Source organism: Psittacula echo (genome assembly GCF_963264785.1).
Source record: "Psittacula echo genome assembly, chromosome: Z".
NCBI classification, from domain to species: domain Eukaryota; kingdom Metazoa; phylum Chordata; class Aves; order Psittaciformes; family Psittacidae; genus Psittacula; species Psittacula echo.
The window spans coordinates 60,441,950-60,461,740 of record NC_137742.1 but is presented as its reverse complement, the minus strand read 5'-3'; the positions used below and the strand labels follow the sequence as shown (position 1 = coordinate 60,461,740).

The 19,791-nt window shown below is 39.5% G+C and overlaps 1 protein-coding gene across 1 annotated transcript; it reads left to right on the top strand.

The window, feature by feature from the left end:
- The first annotated feature begins 856 nt into the window (after window positions 1-856).
- Window positions 857-3,145, top strand: LINGO2 (leucine rich repeat and Ig domain containing 2). The gene has a single exon (XM_080637108.1). The coding sequence runs from the start codon at window positions 872-874 to the stop codon at window positions 2,690-2,692; it is 1,821 nt and encodes a 606-aa protein (XP_080493234.1). The 5' UTR covers window positions 857-871; the 3' UTR covers window positions 2,693-3,145.
- Window positions 3,146-19,791: the final 16,646 nt, after the last annotated feature.

Here is a 19,791-nt window from a genome sequence, read left to right as displayed (position 1 = left end):
CTTACTAACTGCAATTTCTGTGGAATCTTTTGTGCTTCTTTGGACACTGTGCTGCTTAAACACAGCCAGCTCACCTTATCTTGTTATTTTTGTCCCTCAGAGTTAGCTTCCATGTCTTGGAAATACAAAGATATATTCTATAAAACTTTCTCAGGTGTTTGGTTCCAAAAAGTCACGTAAAATCTCTCTGTGCAGTAAAAGCAAAGAATTAATTTGTCCTTAATACAAATTGTAATTAGAGATGCATGAGTTCTTCGTTCCTCATCTGAGCCATTGTGTATGTGTATGTGCGAACAAGCTCCATCTATTTATAGGTATAATGTATGCAATAAATGTTAAAAGGAATCTTTTCGTTGTCAAGGAGCTCTTTTTCTTGAAGCTAATTCATCGTTAAGGTTTGCCTTAAGATGATGTTGTGAATAGGAAAGGCAAAAACCTAGTTTCCTATCACCTCACAGACAGCCAGTGCTGTAAACCTGTTATAAACATGATTAGTCCTATTTGCAGAGTGTATACGGTGTTTATCTCTGCTTTAGTTCTAGGAGACCCACCGAGAGTGAGAAAAGAATAAAATATAGCCTCCTTTACTTTTTGCAGTAGGAAAAGCTGTTTTATCTCCTCTTACATCTGGAGGGGAAATGCTGGATAAACAAATCCTTCTACAAGCCTGGTGATCGTAAGGGAAAATCTTTTTGTTGCTCTCGCCGTTCACAATAGGTTTTATTGTTTTGGTTCTAAACATATGTGCCTGCTTTGAAATGGTGCTGTAAAATTGGCAGAGTTCTCCTTTAGCTGCAGACTTAACCTCTCCCCTTTTCCATCCTTATCCCCACAGGCCCGTGACGGAGGGTTAGACCGAATCAGTGGCGTCATGCATCACACAGCTGTATCATGCTGGCAGCCATTCCTGGGTCTGGCTGTGCTGCTAGTCTTCACGGGCACCACCATAGGCTGCCCAGCCCGCTGTGAATGCTCAGCACAGAACAAGTCTGTCAGCTGTCACCGAAGGCGTCTGATGTCCATCCCAGAGGGCATTCCCATTGAGACCAAAATCTTGGACCTCAGCAAGAACCGACTGAAGAGTGTCAACCCTGAGGAATTCACATCCTACCCTTTGCTGGAGGAGATTGACCTCAGTGACAATATAGTTGCTAATGTGGAGCCTGGAGCCTTTAACAACCTCTTCAACTTGCGTTCCTTGAGGCTGAAAGGAAACCGTCTCAAGCTGGTCCCCCTTGGGGTGTTCACTGGGTTGTCAAACTTAACAAAGCTCGATATAAGTGAAAACAAGATAGTCATTTTGCTCGACTACATGTTCCAAGATCTACATAACCTAAAATCCCTGGAGGTTGGGGACAATGATTTGGTTTATATATCACACAGGGCCTTTAGTGGACTGCTTAGCCTGGAGCAGCTCACCCTGGAAAGATGCAACCTCACAGCTGTACCAACAGAAGCTCTTTCTCACCTCCACAATCTCATCAGTCTGCATCTGAAACAGCTCAACATTAACGCTTTGCCGGCATATGCCTTTAAAAGACTTTTTCGCTTGAAAAACCTAGAGATAGAGGCCTGGCCCCTCCTGGACATGCTACCTGCCAACAGTCTGTATGGTCTCAACCTTACTTCTCTCTCCATCACCAACACCAACCTGTCTGCAGTACCTTACTCTGCTTTTAAACATCTGGTTTACCTGACACATCTAAACCTCTCTTACAATCCTATCAGCACCATTGAAGCAGGCATGCTTTCAGATTTAGTGCGCCTGCAGGAACTCCACATGGTGGGGGCCCAGCTACGTACCATTGAATCGCACGCTTTCCAAGGGCTCCGATTCTTGCGTGTGCTTAATGTGTCCCAAAACCTGCTAGAAACCCTAGAAGAGAATGTATTTCATTCTCCTAAAAGCCTTGAGGTCCTCTGCATTAACAACAACCCTCTAGCCTGTGACTGCCGTCTCCTTTGGATTTTACAAAGGCAACCCACTTTGCAGTTTGGCGGCCAGCCACCAATGTGTGCTGGCCCAGACAGTGTCAAAGAGAGGTCATTCAAAGACTTTCACAGCACAGCTCTTTCCTTTTACTTCACCTGTAAGAAGCCCAAGATACAAGACAAGAAGTTGCAGTACCTGGTAGTGGAAGAAGGGCAGACAGTGCAGTTGATGTGCAACGCTGACGGAGATCCGCAACCTACCATATCCTGGGTTACCCCGCGTCGGAGGCTGATCACAGCTAAATCTAATGGAAGAGCCACTGTGCTAGGAGATGGCACCCTGGAGATCCGATTTGCTCAAGACCAGGACACTGGGATCTATGTTTGTATTGCAAGTAACGCAGCTGGGAACGACACCTATTCGGCCTCCCTTATGGTAAAGGGGTTTACCTCAGACCGTTTCCTTTATGCCAACAGGACCCCCATGTATATGACAGACTCCAATGACACAAGTTCCAATGGAACTAATGCAAACACCTTCTCTCTGGACCTTAAGACAATATTGGTGTCCACAGCTATGGGCTGTTTCACATTCCTTGGAGTGGTTTTATTTTGTTTCCTCCTTCTTTTTGTGTGGAGCCGAGGGAAAGGCAAACACAAAACCAGCATTGACCTTGAATATGTCCCTCGCAAAAACAATGGTGCTGTGATTGAAGGGGAGGTTACTGGACCACGGAGGTTCAATATGAAAATGATTTGATGGTATTTTGCTAGCAGTGCTTTTTCTGTGGCATTAAAACCAATTAAACCAGCCTGGCATGTGGAATTGCTAGGCAGATGCAGTTTAATGCAGCTGTCACTGTATCAAAAGGTTACATGAAAATGGAAAGACTATTTGTGGTTATACAGCAGAGCCTCCAGACCTTGAGGCAGATATGTCAGGGCCTTTCATAAAACTGGGAAATTGTATTAACTGTTTGCATTGCAAATATTGGCATTCTGGGGATATCAGCAATGAACCACTGGCTCATGCTCATGGACAATTGTTCAACATTTTCTACCACTACAAAAATAAAAGGAAAAAAAAAAAAAAACAAACAAAAAAAAGCCTACAGTGTAGGATTTACATACTTAAAGAAAAAGACACATTTGTCTAAAACATACTCTACAGTGAAATTTGTATCTATAGATCTCATTTGGTAAAACCTTTCATCACCCCTTCTAGTTGGTTCAACACCACAAAAAATTGGTAGGTTTTTTTTGTTTTTGTTTTTTTTTTTTTTTAATCTACATCTATACTGTGTACATTTTAAAGCAATACAAATGAGAGGTTATGCTTTTAGATATCCACCAATACTGACCCAAGTGTGATGTCACCCTCCTTTTAAATACCATCTAACCCAAATTAGACTCTTGCAGTTACCAATTAGAAATAACGTATTTTTCTCCTCATGTGGAAGGCCAGAGATGAATAGTTGAGAGCAAAGATGTTCAGCTCTGTTGATCTTCTCTTCATATAAATATAAGGCATGTGCCTAGTTTTGATACAGAATGGAATATTTTTTATATCTGTGATATCACACTGGACCAGTTTACTGTAACAGAGCCCTGGATCTCACCAGGGAAGGCAACCCACTAGACATTGCTGGCATAGAGGAGCTGAGTTCTACCTTGAAGAGAAAGAGCTGGTTTTGTTAGTCCTGATTTTAATTTCTAAGCCACTGCTAAAATGTTAATGTATACTGGGCAAAAAGAAAGAAAGCATTCTGCATAATCCTTGGGAAATATGGTCTTCTTACTATTAACTAGAACATACAAATCCTCTGCTACTAGGAGCGAACTCTTCTCCAATGCCAAGTCAACTACGGTTGTCCATGCATAATACGGGGATCGTAAAGCTAAAATAATGTTTTAAAACACAATAGCCTCAAAAAGGCTAGCATACTGCCAGATAAATGAACCTCTAGCCACAGTCATTCTCATCTTGTATATTTGTAGATAACAGATAAACACAAAGCTAATTTCCAAGAACAGATTACTTACTTAGCTCTTCTTGATGCCATTTTAATAACTATGTGGTTATGTTTCTTTCAGGGGCAGTATCTTAGAGGAAGAGGGGCAAGTTTTTCCAGGTTTTAGGAAGCTTTTCTAATGGAGGGAAGACAGAAGTGGAATGTTAGTTCAGTAGAAGTAACCTTTTTTGTTTGTTTTATGTCTTGAAACAAATCCTCAAAAGGCTCAGAACTGAAATTTTATTCTTTATCATTGATACTACTGATCTTACTTTGAAATTTTCACTAATGGGAAGATACAGAGTTACTCAGCCACCTCTCAATTTTCCAGCAATTATGAGCCATAGGTTTGTTGCTAAGTGACTGATAACAAATACAATCTATGAATGTTTGACATAACTTGGAATAAGGATAATAATGACTATGTACATTTAGCCAAAATGAATATGAAAATATTATAAGACAGAACATTCAGATTAATACGATTTCAGAACCTGTATCCAATCTGAAATTTCAGCACTTTGAAACCAAAGTCAGGCTGATCTGTAATAGGATGTAAACTTTTATAAAATCAGTATCCACAATCTTTGGCAGAGATTTTCTAAGCAGGATAAAAACTCCCACTCCTATAAAGGGCAATGTGCCAAAAGTAAAATCCAGCTGCGCTTCCCTGGTGTACCCCCAACATAGCTGTAGGACCCAAGGCTAGGCAGTTTTGAGAATCTCTCTTCTTAGTGGTTGATCTGTGGTTGCATCATTGCTCCATTTTAGGTCACCAAACTAGGAAGGATGAAAGGATTGTTAGAATTTTCTTCACTTTAGTTGGTTTTAAATTTATAAGTGAGTTTTCTTGCCTTTTTTTTTTTTTTTCTTTTTTTTTTTTTTTTTTTTTATGCTCTGAACTACTTAGTTGGAGATTTATGGAGATGCTTGAGACTAATCCTCTTTGTTCTATGACAATTTGTAGAACATTAATAAAAAGGAATAACCCCTGACTAAATTCTAACACCAGGGAAATTATTTTTGCTGATATAGTAACCACCGCACTGAAGTCCAAAATTCTAGTGTACCTTAAAATGGGCAGTTAAAGAAACAAATGGGGATAAAACAAAGTGTTTCTGAACTGCCCATTGAAGACATTTGCATGTGCCTTTCCCTTGTAATTGTCATTTTTTTCAAACAGTAATCTATTGCCCCCACAGTCACTTCATGTTAAATGTTGAAATCAATGTTAGAAGCAAAAATTCTCCTAAATTCTAGACAGTTGATGCTGATTGATTCATATTAAATGACACAAAAAAATAAATCTCAAAAGAAATATTGAAAAATGTGCTTTTAGGATTAATTATGGATTGCTGAATTCCCCTGTTCCCTTAGAATAACTCTAAAACGTGATTGCATTGTTAGTGCACTGCAAGGTTTTCTGAGCAGCTATGTGCTTAGTTACTTCCGTGAAATGTGTGCTGGTGATGAAAATCAGCGCTTGCTCTTGCTGAGCACCACCTTGCAGAGCTATCAGCATTGTGTGTATCGCCTTGAGTTCAGTCAGTATTCGTTTTTTAAGAATCAGTGTTTGCTTCCTGCCTCTAGCAATGTTCTACTTTTTGTAGCCTATTTATTTCACCATGGACTTGGCAAGGCATATGGCATCTCTTAACAGAAGTAAGAACAGCAAGACTCAGAGACAAGCTTTTATCTTGCTCCACATAGTCTTCTTTGCATGTGTTTGTGGGACACATGCTCACTGTGGCTGTTTTGAACGAATAAGGAGTACAGCATCAGGGTCAGACGTATATAAGCACCTTTGTGACAGTTCTTTTAAGAACAGGGTGGGTGAATGCCTACTCTGCCTCTTGAAGGAGTCATTTCTTTTCTGCTAGAGATCAAGGAGACACCACGGTTTATCTTACTGCAGGAGAAAAAAAGGACTGGGCTGTGAGGAGGCATCTGACCCACATGGATGCCCTATCATACAATGAGACAGGTGGACAGTGCATATCTGTGACTAAAAAAGGGAATGAAGTGTATTTCCTTACCTCTGACTTGCATACTATCTGCCCCCCATGATGGCACAAGACCAAGCCTGAACTCTCTGGGGAGTCAGTGCAATGAGACTCTAAGGAGCAGCAATAGTTCTGCAGAAAAGGAAAAAACTGAAAATGTCAAAACCACCAGAGTGACTTGAGAAAGCAGGTACCACAGTAAACTAGTCAGTAATTTCTGTAAAAGCAGTGCTGAGCATCCCACAAATACATTTTGATGGTCACTTCCACACGGTGGTACTCCTCTTTCATAATGAATGGATGTACAAGTGCTCAGATTCCCCATGAGTGAGCTAAAGAGGACCCTGTAGCAATGTATTAAGAAAAGAGTTTGCAATAGTGTAAAATGGATTAAGACTAAGCAGCGCCCCACCTCAGCCTTATTTATAGGTTTTGAGCTGGTTCTCTTCCCCCTTGCCCGCCCTTCTTCCTTTGTTATTAATTGGCAGCATTCTTTTCAGAAATGCTTAGTCCACAGCATCAGCTCAGTTGGATTCAGACTAGGAGACTGCGTTTACCCTCTATTTCCCCTTCCCTCACCATTCATGCACCCTCTGCACCCTTCTGGTGCCAAGAGGGTCAACAGCTCCAGGTACAACTGAGATCAAGCAGGAGACTTTGAGCCCCCTAGAGAATTGTTGATACAAGCTGATGTCACTAGATATTTCTTTATTTTTTTTTTAAGTTGATGTATTTTTTAAGTTGATGTATTGTCACTCATTCAAGGTTTCCTTTATTACATGAACAGTAGCTTATCATTTTTTTCCTTATTTCTTGCATCATGGTAGTGCACCACCTATGATGGTAATAATTATACAATCAAAAAGAAAATTAAGAAAGAAAACCACATTACATCCTCAACACCACAAATTGTAGTTGAATCATAAGAGGCACAGTAAGAACTCAACGTGAATATTTAATGGAAAGTCTTTTTTAAACCTTTTGATAGGAGAAAAAAAAGTTGGTGTGGAGAAGCTTTGGAATGTACACCATGTTGAGACTGAATCACATCAAAGTTACGTTGAAATAGACTTTCCTACTCACTGCCTAGAAATCTGTGCTAGATACTGGACTTTTCCCAAAAAACTTTCAGGATGTGTGAATGCCTGAAGCACACATTTAAACCATGAAAAGGCAAAGCATTGTTCAAATCCAGTAGCGAAAGCAGCTTCTGGATGCCCAAGGACAGCAGCAGCTTCTAGCAAAGACAGCCGAGAAACTGCTGTCATACAGTTACTTTGCCTCATCTGCTACTGCATCCTGTGAAAAAAGGGTCCTTAGCCAGTAATAAAATGGAAAATTTTTATACATTTTTCTTCAAAGGGGGCAACGTTTGTGTAATAAGCTACAGTTTCACCTCCATCCCCAGCAGTGAAACATCCAGGAAGAACTGAGGAAGAGGAAACCTATTCTGGCCAGTTTGCTAATTACCTTTTTCCCCTGAATGATTTTAGTACTACCTGGGGCTAGCATGACGACTGCTGTCTGTTCCTGTCCTTTCAGCTCCCAGTGTGGTTTGACATGGAGTAGCAGGGAAAGAAGAACATAGCCAGGCTGTCCCTCCTCCATGAACTCTAACTCTGGCCTTCTCAAATAAAATAACCTGTGCATCAGCAGTGTCTTAGAAATGGCAGACTGCTGCATCTCATTTTTAGTTTTGCCGTAAGACAACATGTGGGACACATGCTTTCTAACCCCATTTCAGTATCCTAGGTGACTTTGTGCTAAAATGAAGTAAGAAAACTTTCATCCAGTAATTTAAAAGTTAATTGTGCCCAAAGGAGTTAAAGGAACACATTTGGAATAGGTAAAGTGCCTGATTGCTGGAGAATCCCTGAAACAATGAGATTTCTCAAGTTAGCTAAGCAATTTGGATGCCCTGTTTCTATCACCTGTAATAAGAATTACAAACTCAATTTCCCTTGGCAGCTTAGAAGAATCACAGCCAGTTGGTTCAGTGATACATGCTCTTTTTTTCTGTCTGCTAGCTCTGCCCTCTTCCCTTTTCAGTTTCAAATGACTGTGATGCTAAATGAAGGTTTCTGGATTCGGTTTAGTTTCACTGCATATTCACATGACTTTTGGAATCTAGACCTCAAAGCAGGATCTTAAACCCTCTTCAAGCCAAAAATAGAAATAAAAAAAGAAGATGAAGCTTGGGTAAACCTCCTCCTGCAAATGAAATAAACCAGCTTCTGTGAGGTTGCTGCTACTGAGATAGCTACATGCCAAAAGCAATCTGCAGGTTGAATGAGTCTTAGTCTTTTTTTCTTTTTTTTTTTTTAACTAGAAGCAGGTGGTTGGATATAAGGCCAGCTGGAAACAAAAACCTATATTTATAGCCTCAGTGGAATAAGGAAAGAGCTGGAATAGTCAAGAAAATGTTCCACATTATTTCAACTTAAAATTAAGAATACTTTATCCATATTCAAGTAGATCATAGAAGGGTACAAAAGAGTACAAAATGGACCCAAAATTATCCTGAAGCAGAAGTCTTGAAGCAAGAGACTGAGAACAGTTTTTCTACTTCAGTCAGGCATTATAAATCAGGAGAAATCCTCTTGACAGCATTCTCTTACTGCTTGGTTACACTAGAAATTTGATAAAGGAATCTAGGTTTTTTGCTTTCTACTAAGTAAGGCTATAAAGGAAAACAAGCAGAACTTACATTTTAATTATTTCTCACCTTGTGTCATACTTTCTGTCTAGATTGCTTTAATATTTACCACTGCTTACTGAGCTGGAGAATGTGAAAATGTAGATTCTGGGAAGAAGCAAAAAAAAAAAAAACAGGCAAAAGAAAAAGAAAATGTGTAACCTTAAAGAAGTCTGCCTGTTTCTGTGTGTGGCATTTGCAAGGCAACAACATTATCTCCTCACACATAAGCCAAGAACAGTGGCTTGAAATTTCAAGGCAGCTGTGAAGATGGTTGTCACCTTGTACACATGTTAATAATATCAGTCTTTCAGAAAACAAAATACTATTGTTTCTTAAAGAATTCACTTACTCCATATTGATACATAAAATTAAATGGCACTTTGGCTTCATTGCAGTGGGCACTGTGTAAGAAGAAAGTAAATGACAGCCCTAATCTGGTGAGCTCACAGCCGTACAGTAGGAAGTTGGCTTCTGGGCAAGTGCTTATTATAGCAAGTCTCTCATTGTTTAGGGAGGGAATGCCATAGTGCATATATATTAAAATATCATCACACTTACTGAAATCTATTTGCAAGCACATGTAGTTCATATGTATCTGTTTGTGTGTGGAAAAAAAAATAATTATATTTGTTTTGTTCTTTTCTTATTTCAAGTATTAAGTGTATATTGTTTTTAAAAGGTGACAAGGTTAACCAGAAAAAACGTGTTGTAATTTATTTTAATATATATGATCATAAGTATGGATGGGAACTGAAACAGTCTTGCTGTTATGATCCATGAAGCACATGACAAGTTGGGTTTGTCCATAAGTTTGCTTCATGTTTGAGCAAAATATGCTAATATAATGGGGGGAGGGGGAAGAAAAAAGAAAAAAAAAAAGAAAAAAAAAAAGCTTTGTTTGTCAAGACAGTTGTCCTGAATGTCATTTTAAAAGTTACTTTAGGGCTTATGTCATGATGTGTATCATACTTATCCAAAATGAAACATGAATAAATAATTCCATGGAGTGGCAAAATTTACTGCTAAAAGTGAAGAAAATGTACATTGTTTCTCCTATTGTAGCTGATTGCTTTTCTTCCAACGGGCAGTGGAAGAAACTAAGATGACAAAAATACAGCTTTCACAGCACCAGACCCAAGGTCTTTAGTGCCAAGTCTTCAAAGCAGATCATCTGCTCAGACCCACTACTCTTGAACTGAGATTGTAAACCAGTACAGTCAGAAAGAGAAGATTCCAGCAGGTATTTTTGATCTATTCACTTTCACCCCCTTTCATTGCATGGAGCCATCAGACAGAGTAAAACTTCGGTCCTATTCAGATGTGGTTTGGGATTTATTCTCCGTGCAAAGTATCAGTCAGCCTGGTCCCTCTCTTTCACTTGCACAGTATATGCAGGTAACTGATGGGGATAACAGTTAATGCTGGAATTAAAAAACCTGCCACTTGCTAGCACCATGGAGAGCACAGGAGAAAGGTAGATTTCATCAGCTGTGTGTCACTTGGAAAGCAGCCAGTACTGAGAATCTGCATCTGAAACATGATTCCTAAGGAAATCACAAGTATTCAAACTCCACTGTAACTGCACTAGAAAAATTAAGTCGTGGAAATTAGATTAGGTTGAGCTTGAAAGCTATTCCAAACCCCCGAGGCTTGCCACAACCCACTAAATCTATGGCAGAGATCAGTTTTGAAGAAGAACATAGGCCATAAACTAAAGTACTGCTACTCCCATTCTCCCACAGCTAGGTACTTCCGCCAACAGAGGATTTTACTTATACATTCTGTGATCATCTGAAATAAGATTTATCAGCCATGAGCCCATTATCCTCTAAATCAGGGTCCTATTCACTAGAAGGGGAAAACAAAGTTGTTATTGCTACCTCAGGAAAGGAAGAAGCTGGATTCCCAGCTGGATTGCTGGGAGCAGAGACAGACAGGGACTGAATCTGAGCTCTTTTGTGCATGCTTCTGTGTGTCTGTCTTTTATCCTTCTGCATTTGCATTTGGCACCTCCAAAAGGTTTTGGCTAACATGCACCACTGTACCCTCTTCTGCAGCAGAATGTCAAATGCAATGAATCCATAGGTTAAATTCGACTATATATTATGTTAAGAATCCATTTTATTTTCGTGTTCTTTTATTTTCCTCTTAATTTTGTAATTTGATTGGTGTATTCTACAGTACTGCCTTCAGTATGACATGAAAAAGGAGCCATTGCTCCTGCCACTGCATTGGGAACATCGAGTTTGCACTGAGTTTTTTTTCTCTAAAGATTACTCCACCTTAAGTTTTAGATTTCTTTTATATAATTCAGTTTTCTCTTTTGGACTACCTGTCACTATCTCAAGAGGTGGAACCTGTTCCTAAATCATAGGATCTAATATAGAAGAAACTACTAATCTTCTCCATGATATCTGGGTAGAGAAAAACACCATCACATCAAGCAATCACTGCCAAATTCATTAAAATAATCCTGAATTTTCTAAAGCACATTCACAAATTTTTGAGAATATTCGTACTTTCACAGATCCACTCTAGATTTTTCTCACAGTTAGTAGCCCTATATTGGATAAGACGGTAACCTTTAAATAAAGAGATCTTGGCATCCAAAGTTTATTTTAAGAAATGCCTGGGTTTAATATTTTTGTATTTGAAAAAAGTAGTGGGAAATGGGAAATAGCACTATTTACCAATAAATAAACTCAGTTCACAGAGAGTGAGTTATTCTCACATGGGGGAAAGCTCACGGTGAATTTTCTGCACCATAAAACCTTCGCACATACAGCAGTAGATGACACGCTATAAAAAAGGGCTTTATTAGTCTCCTGCACTATCTGGACTAGGGCAGAGGCTGGTAAATCATGCTGGGAAAGTGTGAATAAATCTGCAGCTACTGGCTTAAGAAACACAGTTATTGAACAGAACTGTACCTTGTTTTCTACATACTCGTTAGCAGGCTGGGAGAATTGGTCTGAATTCCTTCTTTCCTAGATATAAGAGATTCCCCATGAAAGGCTCCTATTTTGTCTCTGTTCTTGGAAAGATAAGTTTCAACCTTAGTACTCAATGGGAAATGTAACACAGTAAGAAGTTAGCAAAATAGAGGATTGCATAGTAGCAAAGAAAAGAAATCAAAGCTTGCTTTAAAAATTACATGATACTGGTACTTAGCACCTTGTCTAAGTAACTTTGAAATTATTTGGGTTAGCAGGAGCTGGTTTATTAATTAATAGCTAGGGAATACATTCAGCTAGTTAAAGCTGTAATCACCAGCTGGAAGATATTTACCTCATCAGTCCTTAAGTGGAAATTATATTTTTCTGAGCTATTTTCCAACAACTTTCCTGTTTATATAACTCAAAAGCACAAGTGATGGAGAGCACACTTATTTTATTATAGGAAGACAATGATAAAAGTATTAATCTATTACTTTTACTATGAGAGCTCTTTGCTGTATTTGCGAAGACTAATAGATTACATCCATTACGTAAAGTATTACTATCACTGAAACCAAACAACATCTTGTCTTAAAAAGCTAAAACCTTTGGTGCATCTGTGTAGTACATCAATTCTAATGCACTACAGATAATACTTTTCTTTCACATGCAAATGGATTAGAGATAAGACAGCCTTCTGACTTGTACAAAAACTTGCTTTTCAATGGACCTTACAGAATCTCATGTTGCCTTTCATGAGTTTGGCAGGCTGACGCATTTTGTTAAAGGATATCAGGTCAGCATTGCCTTACTTGGGGAAGGCATAGCTGTCAGCTAGTCATGCAAGCAGAAGGCTGTAACTCAGGCTTTCTGAGCTGCAGTCAAGACCCTAGGACTCTTAAGTCTCTGGAGAATACAGTAACAGTATTTACCTTTCAAAACGAGGATTCTGCCATTTCCCTAAGGATTATAAAGTCAATGAGTTATGGTTCACACATATCTGTGTGAGGGAATGGCAATTTCACATGTAGATTGGTATGTGGCAAAATATATTGCTATCAAAGAAAACCTTTTTTTAAGAAATGCAATCCCTGCTGCCCGAAGTACTCCAGAAGATGAAGGCAATGTAGTGACAGCAGTGGACGGTCCTGTAGTCAGCAGTTCCAATGGCTGTAGAATAGATGCTTTTGCAGAGCAGCGACAGTGTAGGAAAGAAAATTCTCATGAGATGCATACTAACTAGATTGTTGCTTTTGCAGTTCAGTGGTATATTGCATGAAAGAACCTCTTAATGTCTCATTTAATTAGTGACTTGCAATGCTTGAAAAACATTATTTGTCTCCTAAAGAATCTATGAAGATTTCTCTCTTTGCCTTTGATTATAGACGAGAGATGCCAAAATGAATGCAAGCCACACATCAGTTGTCGGGTTGTCAAGTGTCATACCAAGCACTCAGACTACTACTACTAAAAACATTTCCATTTGGTCCTTCTACAAGGCTACCAAAGCAGGTCACATAGTTTCTCTGCTCTCTAATCCATGTTCATTGAAAGCAAGCCAGCACTCCCACAAATTATCCAACTCTTTAATAGATAAAGTATCCACTTTTCAAATTTCTGCTGCCAATATTTATCATAGGGAATTTGTCCTGACACACTTTACTCTATTTGCCAGAATGCTGAATTGTGGCCAACTTCATCTTTTAATCAAGATTGGTTTGCTTATACATGAGCCAAACACTTGGAAATTTCCCATTCGCTGCTTCTACTTTAGCACTGAGGTCAGAAGAATTTGCCGTGTATTTCGGTGAAGCACATTTGATATTTAATTGGCAGTTACTGTCTTATATCCTGCAGTTACTGGGAACTACTTCTGAGGTATGGGCCTGTCTGACACAACTGAAAATAACAACTGATCCTTGGAGAGAAGATTAGCAAATGTATGTCCATTTTGCCACTCAAGACTGACATCAGCTCAAGAAACTGGAAGGTGTGTGTTCGAGCCAGTGAGAACGGAAAGGAATACTTGCTGGATATGCATGCCATCTTAGAGAACTGCACATAAAAAGGCATGTGAGAGATCAGTTTATCCTTTCAGGCTTAACGTACTGAAGCAGAAACACAAAGCACTGCAAAAAGGAGGAGGGTATGCATTAACAAAACAACAAAAAAAAGGAATGAAACCAAACCAAAAAAAAAAAAAAAAAAAAAAAAAAAAAAAAAAAAAAAACCAAAAAACCCAAAAAACAACCAAAAACAAAAAAATGGCAAACAAAAAATGGGAACCACAAGTATTTTGCTGTGGTGGGCTTTACGGTGTAAGAATGGAAAGTTGATGGCAAAATTATTTTCTCGGTGTGATAAAATGCCCCCTCCAGATTTGTAATACAAGGATTCTCTTCTCCCCTGTTCAAAAAAAGGAAGCTACAAAACACTTCATTTCATTACAAATACTTTCTTAAAATGCAGTTTGGTTCAAAAGATGAACGCTTCCTGGGTTTTCAACAGCTATTGTAATTGTTTCTCATAGAACTCAATTTTAATTGTAACACTGTTTTGCTACAGCCCTAATGTCTGTGTCCTTCTTCATTGTCAGTTACTTAAGTGAAGAAATAAAAGCTCAGAAGCACATTGCTGTAATTGATTTCTGTGTTTTAATTGTCTTTTTTGAAACAAAGTTATGAATTTCATCTGTTGAGGCACAAAAATAAAATTCTTTCTTTAAAAAAAAAAAAAGAAAAAAATAAAGATAGAAATCCATTACTGTTTTGCTTGTGGTTTTTAAGGCAAAAGTTTGAGGCTGTCATTCCAGACCTCTGTTACAGTTCTGGAAATATGTATAGCATTCCAGTGAGTGTATTGATTTTATAGAAAAAAAATTTTTTCTTTAATAGTCTTTAATAGTCTAATGCTTTTCCTGCATATATAAATCTAGTGTTCCCCTGTTAGGATAGCACTTACTATGTCACTGTCATCTCCCATCCTGCTCTTTCCACACACTTTCTTACCAGTGTTCAGCTGCTAAGTTCAGCATGTGGTGTCCTAATCCAGTCCAAGGACCATCAAGTGTAAGTATTTGTTCCAGCGCCTTGTACGCAGGCAAGTGTGGGAGATGGTATCTCGGTGATGGGAAGCTGCTGATCCATGGACCTTTAACTGATCCTCACCATGTTGCCAGCCTTTTTCCCACGGTCCACCACTTCCTTTGCTGGTCATCATTGCCAAAGAAGAGGCTTATCTGCCCTCATAGAGGGAAACTGCTTTGCTTTGGAGACAGATCATCATCCAGTAGATAGTAATCCAGCAGACAGCACCTTTCTGCCCAGGTTTGTCAGTGCCTTCTGCTCTGCTTTCTCTTCCGTGCCTGCTTTCATCTATGGAAACCAACCTATGGGAAGGGCTGCAAGGAGGTCACAAACAAGAGGCAGAAGCATTCAAGACAGGCTCAGTCCTTGGGAAAACTGTATTTAGCAGCTACAGAGTGATTTCTAACAGCAAAATCCCTTACTGAGAGGAAGAAGATGCCTAAGGGACCTAATGGGGCTTTGGAACAACATGGCCAAGTCCTTGGTGACTAGTGTAGAACACCAATACTGAGCAGAAGACAAAAAGGGGAAAGGGGCATTGTAGGAGGCCCCAGAGGAGTGTGCTGAGGCATGAGTGCTGATTCAGCATGACTGTCAGGGTGAGCATCACTGATACGGGCCACTGCAATGGGCCCAGATAATGAACCGTGACTGCTCCAGGCTTGATCCTTATCCCCAGGCAATGGCAGAGTCTGGCCCAGACTGGTTTGTGCCTGGACTCCTGCTGAGCATGCGCACAAGCCAAGCAAGACTTTGGCTGGTGCTGGGTCCTGCTTTTGGGGCTGCTGGTGACAGCTCTTAGTGCCCTTTCCTGAAGCTGTCATCTGTGTTTTCCACACCCTGCCTGGTTCAGGCAGACAGACACCACAGTATTTGCTTGCAGCAGCATGATATCGTGGCCAGCAGGAAACAAGCGCATCCCCAAGAGGGGCCCTGTCCAGTTCATCAAGTTCTCAGTGTGCGTGGAACATGACTTTAGAGTACAACAAAATGCCCACCGCAGAGCCACTGCAGGGATGGTGCCGAGAGCTCCAGTGGTGACTTCCAGGATGACATCTGCACAGCCTTTTTCCAGAGCCTCACTGATACCCTCAAGCTGGTGATGTAGATGGAGCTCCAGGAGGTTTATGAAGGCAAATAAGAGTTCAGCTTTTGCATCTGAGACCTGTGTACTTCTTATGCCAGCCATTTAAGGCTAATGCTCTTTAATTACTGAGAATTACTGGCTCAATAATCCCTTGTAGGGATGGTTTTCTGAGAAGTGGTACCTTTGGGCCAAAACAAAGGAGTTGTGGCTCTGAATTTCCATGGAGGTAAAAGACAAAGATGTTGTTCTCAAAAAAGTACTACAGAGGCCTGTGAAATAAATCATTTTATAGCACAGAGGACCAGAGCAAGTTTGAACACGAAGGCCAGGTGGTGTGAGAACAACCAAAGCAAAGAGTATGTGTTCCAGAACAAGAGCTTGACTTATCAGCGATTGTAAAGAATATATTCTGTTGCTGCTATGAGCATGCTGGAAGTTGCCAAGTAACTGCATCCATCTTTGATCTGTGTGCATCACAAATCTCTTTGAAGCTGGCAGGGTTTTATGCCAGGTAAATGAAAGACTTATTTGACTTCTCCTTTAGAAAGAGCAGAAGCAAAAGAGACATCACAGCCCTGCATCCAGCACAAAGGTAACACAGTTCAAGCCATTGTAGCCTGCAAATATTCACCTTGCTCTTCTGCTTGAGGTAAGGCACACTTTTCTTTCAGAAAAGAAAATGTATTTTTTAAAAGATCAACATATAAAAATGAATACATTTTTAATATCAGAAACAGTATTGTGTGCTACTGCAATATTGCAAGTTCTCTGTTACATCAGTGTATGGGATTTCTTAACTATCACTTTTACTGACAGCTTGCATCATTGTGGGGACATCTCAGCCAGGCCTTTCTTATCCGGAACAGAAACATAGTTATGAAGGAGGAACTTTGTTGGAGCTTTGTTATATGTTTCACAACTTTTCCTGTATTTGATAGGTTTCATTGCTGCTATGTCCTCCCTGAATGAACTTTACAGAAAAATTATGCAGCAATACTGTTGTTTGTACATTTTTAGGTATAAACATACTTTGCATCAAATTAAGGCACTAACAGCCTTTATCTCTACAGTTCTTCTAAGCTCTGAACAGAATTGTCTTGTCTCCTAAATGTGTGGCTGGCTTTCCTCATGATAAGCCATCTGAAATTCCTCTTCTAGAAACAACCTACTGAAACCACTCAAGCCCATCCATATTTCCTTAATACAGGACTAGCTTGCCTTCATTTAATTTTCATGCTTCTTTGGCTTCAGCAAAATGCTTGAAATTCAGTGGCTCAGAATCAGGAAATCAGCCTCCCTTTTGAAAGATCAGTAGTCTATTCCTCCTTTTTTTTTTTTTTTTTTTTTTTTTTTTTGTTAATTAGGAGGTCCTCACTTTTGATGAGAAGATCATCACATACACCCTAAATGTACCGCCTTAGCTGCCGCATACAGAAAGGAATGTTTCAGCCTGTCTCAGGATGCTGTAACATGTGGCAAGGCTATTTGCAGTGACTGTATGTCACTGTCCTTCACTATATGATTTAGAAGAGGAACACCTATGCACCACTTCTCAGTATTATCTAAGTTTCATCTGCAATGTTAATCAGTGTCATTGCCATGGCTCCCATCACTGTTCTTCCTCCGTCCAAAACACTCCTTCCTAAAGTACTCTTTTGTCCAAGCCAAACTCCAGCTTTCCTTTGCCTGCCAGTACTTTGGCATACTCCCATCGAGTGCAAATCACCCTTCGCCAATGTCAGTCTCACTTTCTGTCATGGTGACCTCTTTATGCCATTTTTTGCAGTTTTTATTCTTGGCATTATTGTGTCTGTATGTTATGCTTCAAAGGAATTAGATTTTTATATTTAGAAATTCATTAATATTCAGAGTCTGTGTACTGTACAACCTGCTTATTAAATAATGAGCACATAGCACGCAGAACTCCCACTCGCTCTCTTGCATTAGTAAAAGCTGTTTGCTGCAAGCATTAGTAAATTTAATAAAATTGTTATTACATATTCACCACATACGCCTTTGAAGCCTGTGCATGTTGTGCTAGGAATGCATAATTAGCACAGGGAACACAGACCAGAACTCCACAACCTTCTCTTTGGGATTTTATGACACCATTGACTATAAGAAAAAGTTCACTCATCTCCAGGCAGCAAGAAATTCAATTGAATGTCAAATGTAAGTACATACAGCGTACAAGGCTTGAGTATAATTGTGACTGTGAGTTTTAGTTGCTGCCTTGAATTAATGTTTGTATACAGTGATTTAAGTGTTAGCAGAAAATACCAGATTTTGAAATTAAGTTTAACTAACGAAAACTCGGAGTGCTGTAAATTGAATCTGGGAACAGTATTTGCATATATGTATCTCACTCATAAAAATAAGCGGACAGAAATTTCAGCTCAAAAGCTTGCTAAATCTTGACTGTGTGTATCAGCCAGGTTCCTGGACACTGTAGTCATTTGGAATAAATTCCAGGCAGATTTTAGAAAGGATTGGATATCGAGAGAATAGCCAGATAACAAAAAGAAAAAAAGAAAAACTAAAAACGGGGTGGGGGGTGGGGGGGATGGGGGGGGGGATTTTCTGTGTTATGATTGAATCAGTGTAAGATCATCTTTATTTACCTGAACAGACTTTATGAGATTGACTCCTTATTGGTTCCTCCTTTCATTGCCTAGCAATATCCTATTTCATTACACAGAATAACCATAAGTGGCATTTTCCATTTTTATCAGTTTATGATAGTACCTTGGTCTTTAATGCTGTGAATGTACATAGCTTGAGTTTCAGTGCTTACAGTTTTGTGGCTGAAAAGCACACACCACTTTCTCAGCTTTCTCCACCAGGTAGTTACCTGTTTCTCATGTATAAAAACTGCTCTGCCTGGCTGGATACGTACTGTTTAACCTGCTTTAAAATTAGGATACTTTAAACAAACAAATAAAAAGTATTTCCACTGCTTCAGCTACTGAAATATCTATTGCTGTTTGATTGTTTTCCCTGAAAACAAGGAAACTTGGTCACTTTGTTGCAAGCATGTTGGCTTGTCCGTTTGCTTGTCCAATGTCTCTGGCTTCTTAAGAGGAAGTTGCAGAGCACTTTTAGTTTCCCTGGGCTGTGAACCACTACCTCCAAAGCAAAATTACAGACCTCAAGGATAGCAGGTGTCCATCCATCGGTAATCTGTACCATCCATCAGCCTCCAGGGCTCTGCTCTTGCAAGTTTTTAAGACACAGCATTCTTCCAAAGACTTCATGTCATCACTGCTTTACTGGAAGTCTGTCATGGCCTTGTGGGTATTAAGACCATAAATGTATCTAAATGTCAAATGGATCAGACTGTCAGTGGTGTAATCACACCTCTGATTTTTTAGCATAGAGATGGGTTTTTATGGTTTGTTTGGTTTGACTTCTGCAGGCCTTTTTCATGGTAAAAGAAATTAAGAAGATGCTGCTTCTGAGAGCATCTTTTTCAGAATAAATTTGCAGCAGAGGTTAGGGGATAGTGAGGCAATGTAGCGTGCTGAAGAATTTACACATTAAGCCATACTACTGAAAATATTAAAATGTCGGCTTGACTGTTATCCTCTCTTTCAATGTCCTACTTAGGAAGTGAGGAGCTCTATTAACATGTACTTGAGGGGCTACATCGTGCTGTCTTAGCACAAGCTTCTGGGTATGGAAGTAACTAATTGAGCTGTTGTTTCTATCTTCTTTGTACGAGGACATTGAGACCTTTTGCTGTTTTTCCTTCTTTTGTGTCCTCTACTTTCCTGTGAATAAGCAAACAGATTACAATTTCTTCTACCACAGGTGATTTTATTTCCATAATAGCTACATTATTTTGACTATCTGGCAGTTTACTCTGTCCTTTCCCAGCTAAGGTGATTCATCTTATTTTCAAAAAGCTCTGGTATTAGCCCTGAAAGCACCCACAACCTTGGATCTGTAGTTTCCGTGACTGTGTGTTTTCTAATGCGCAATAACATCAATACATTTCACATGAAGTTTAATCTGATGCCTTTTCCAAAGAATAAGGT

Bases quoted from the DNA above. Each gene is read 5' to 3' on its own strand.
- LINGO2 (XM_080637108.1), top strand. From the start codon at position 872: ATGCATCACACAGCTGTATCATGCTGGCAGCCATTCCTGGGTCTGGCT.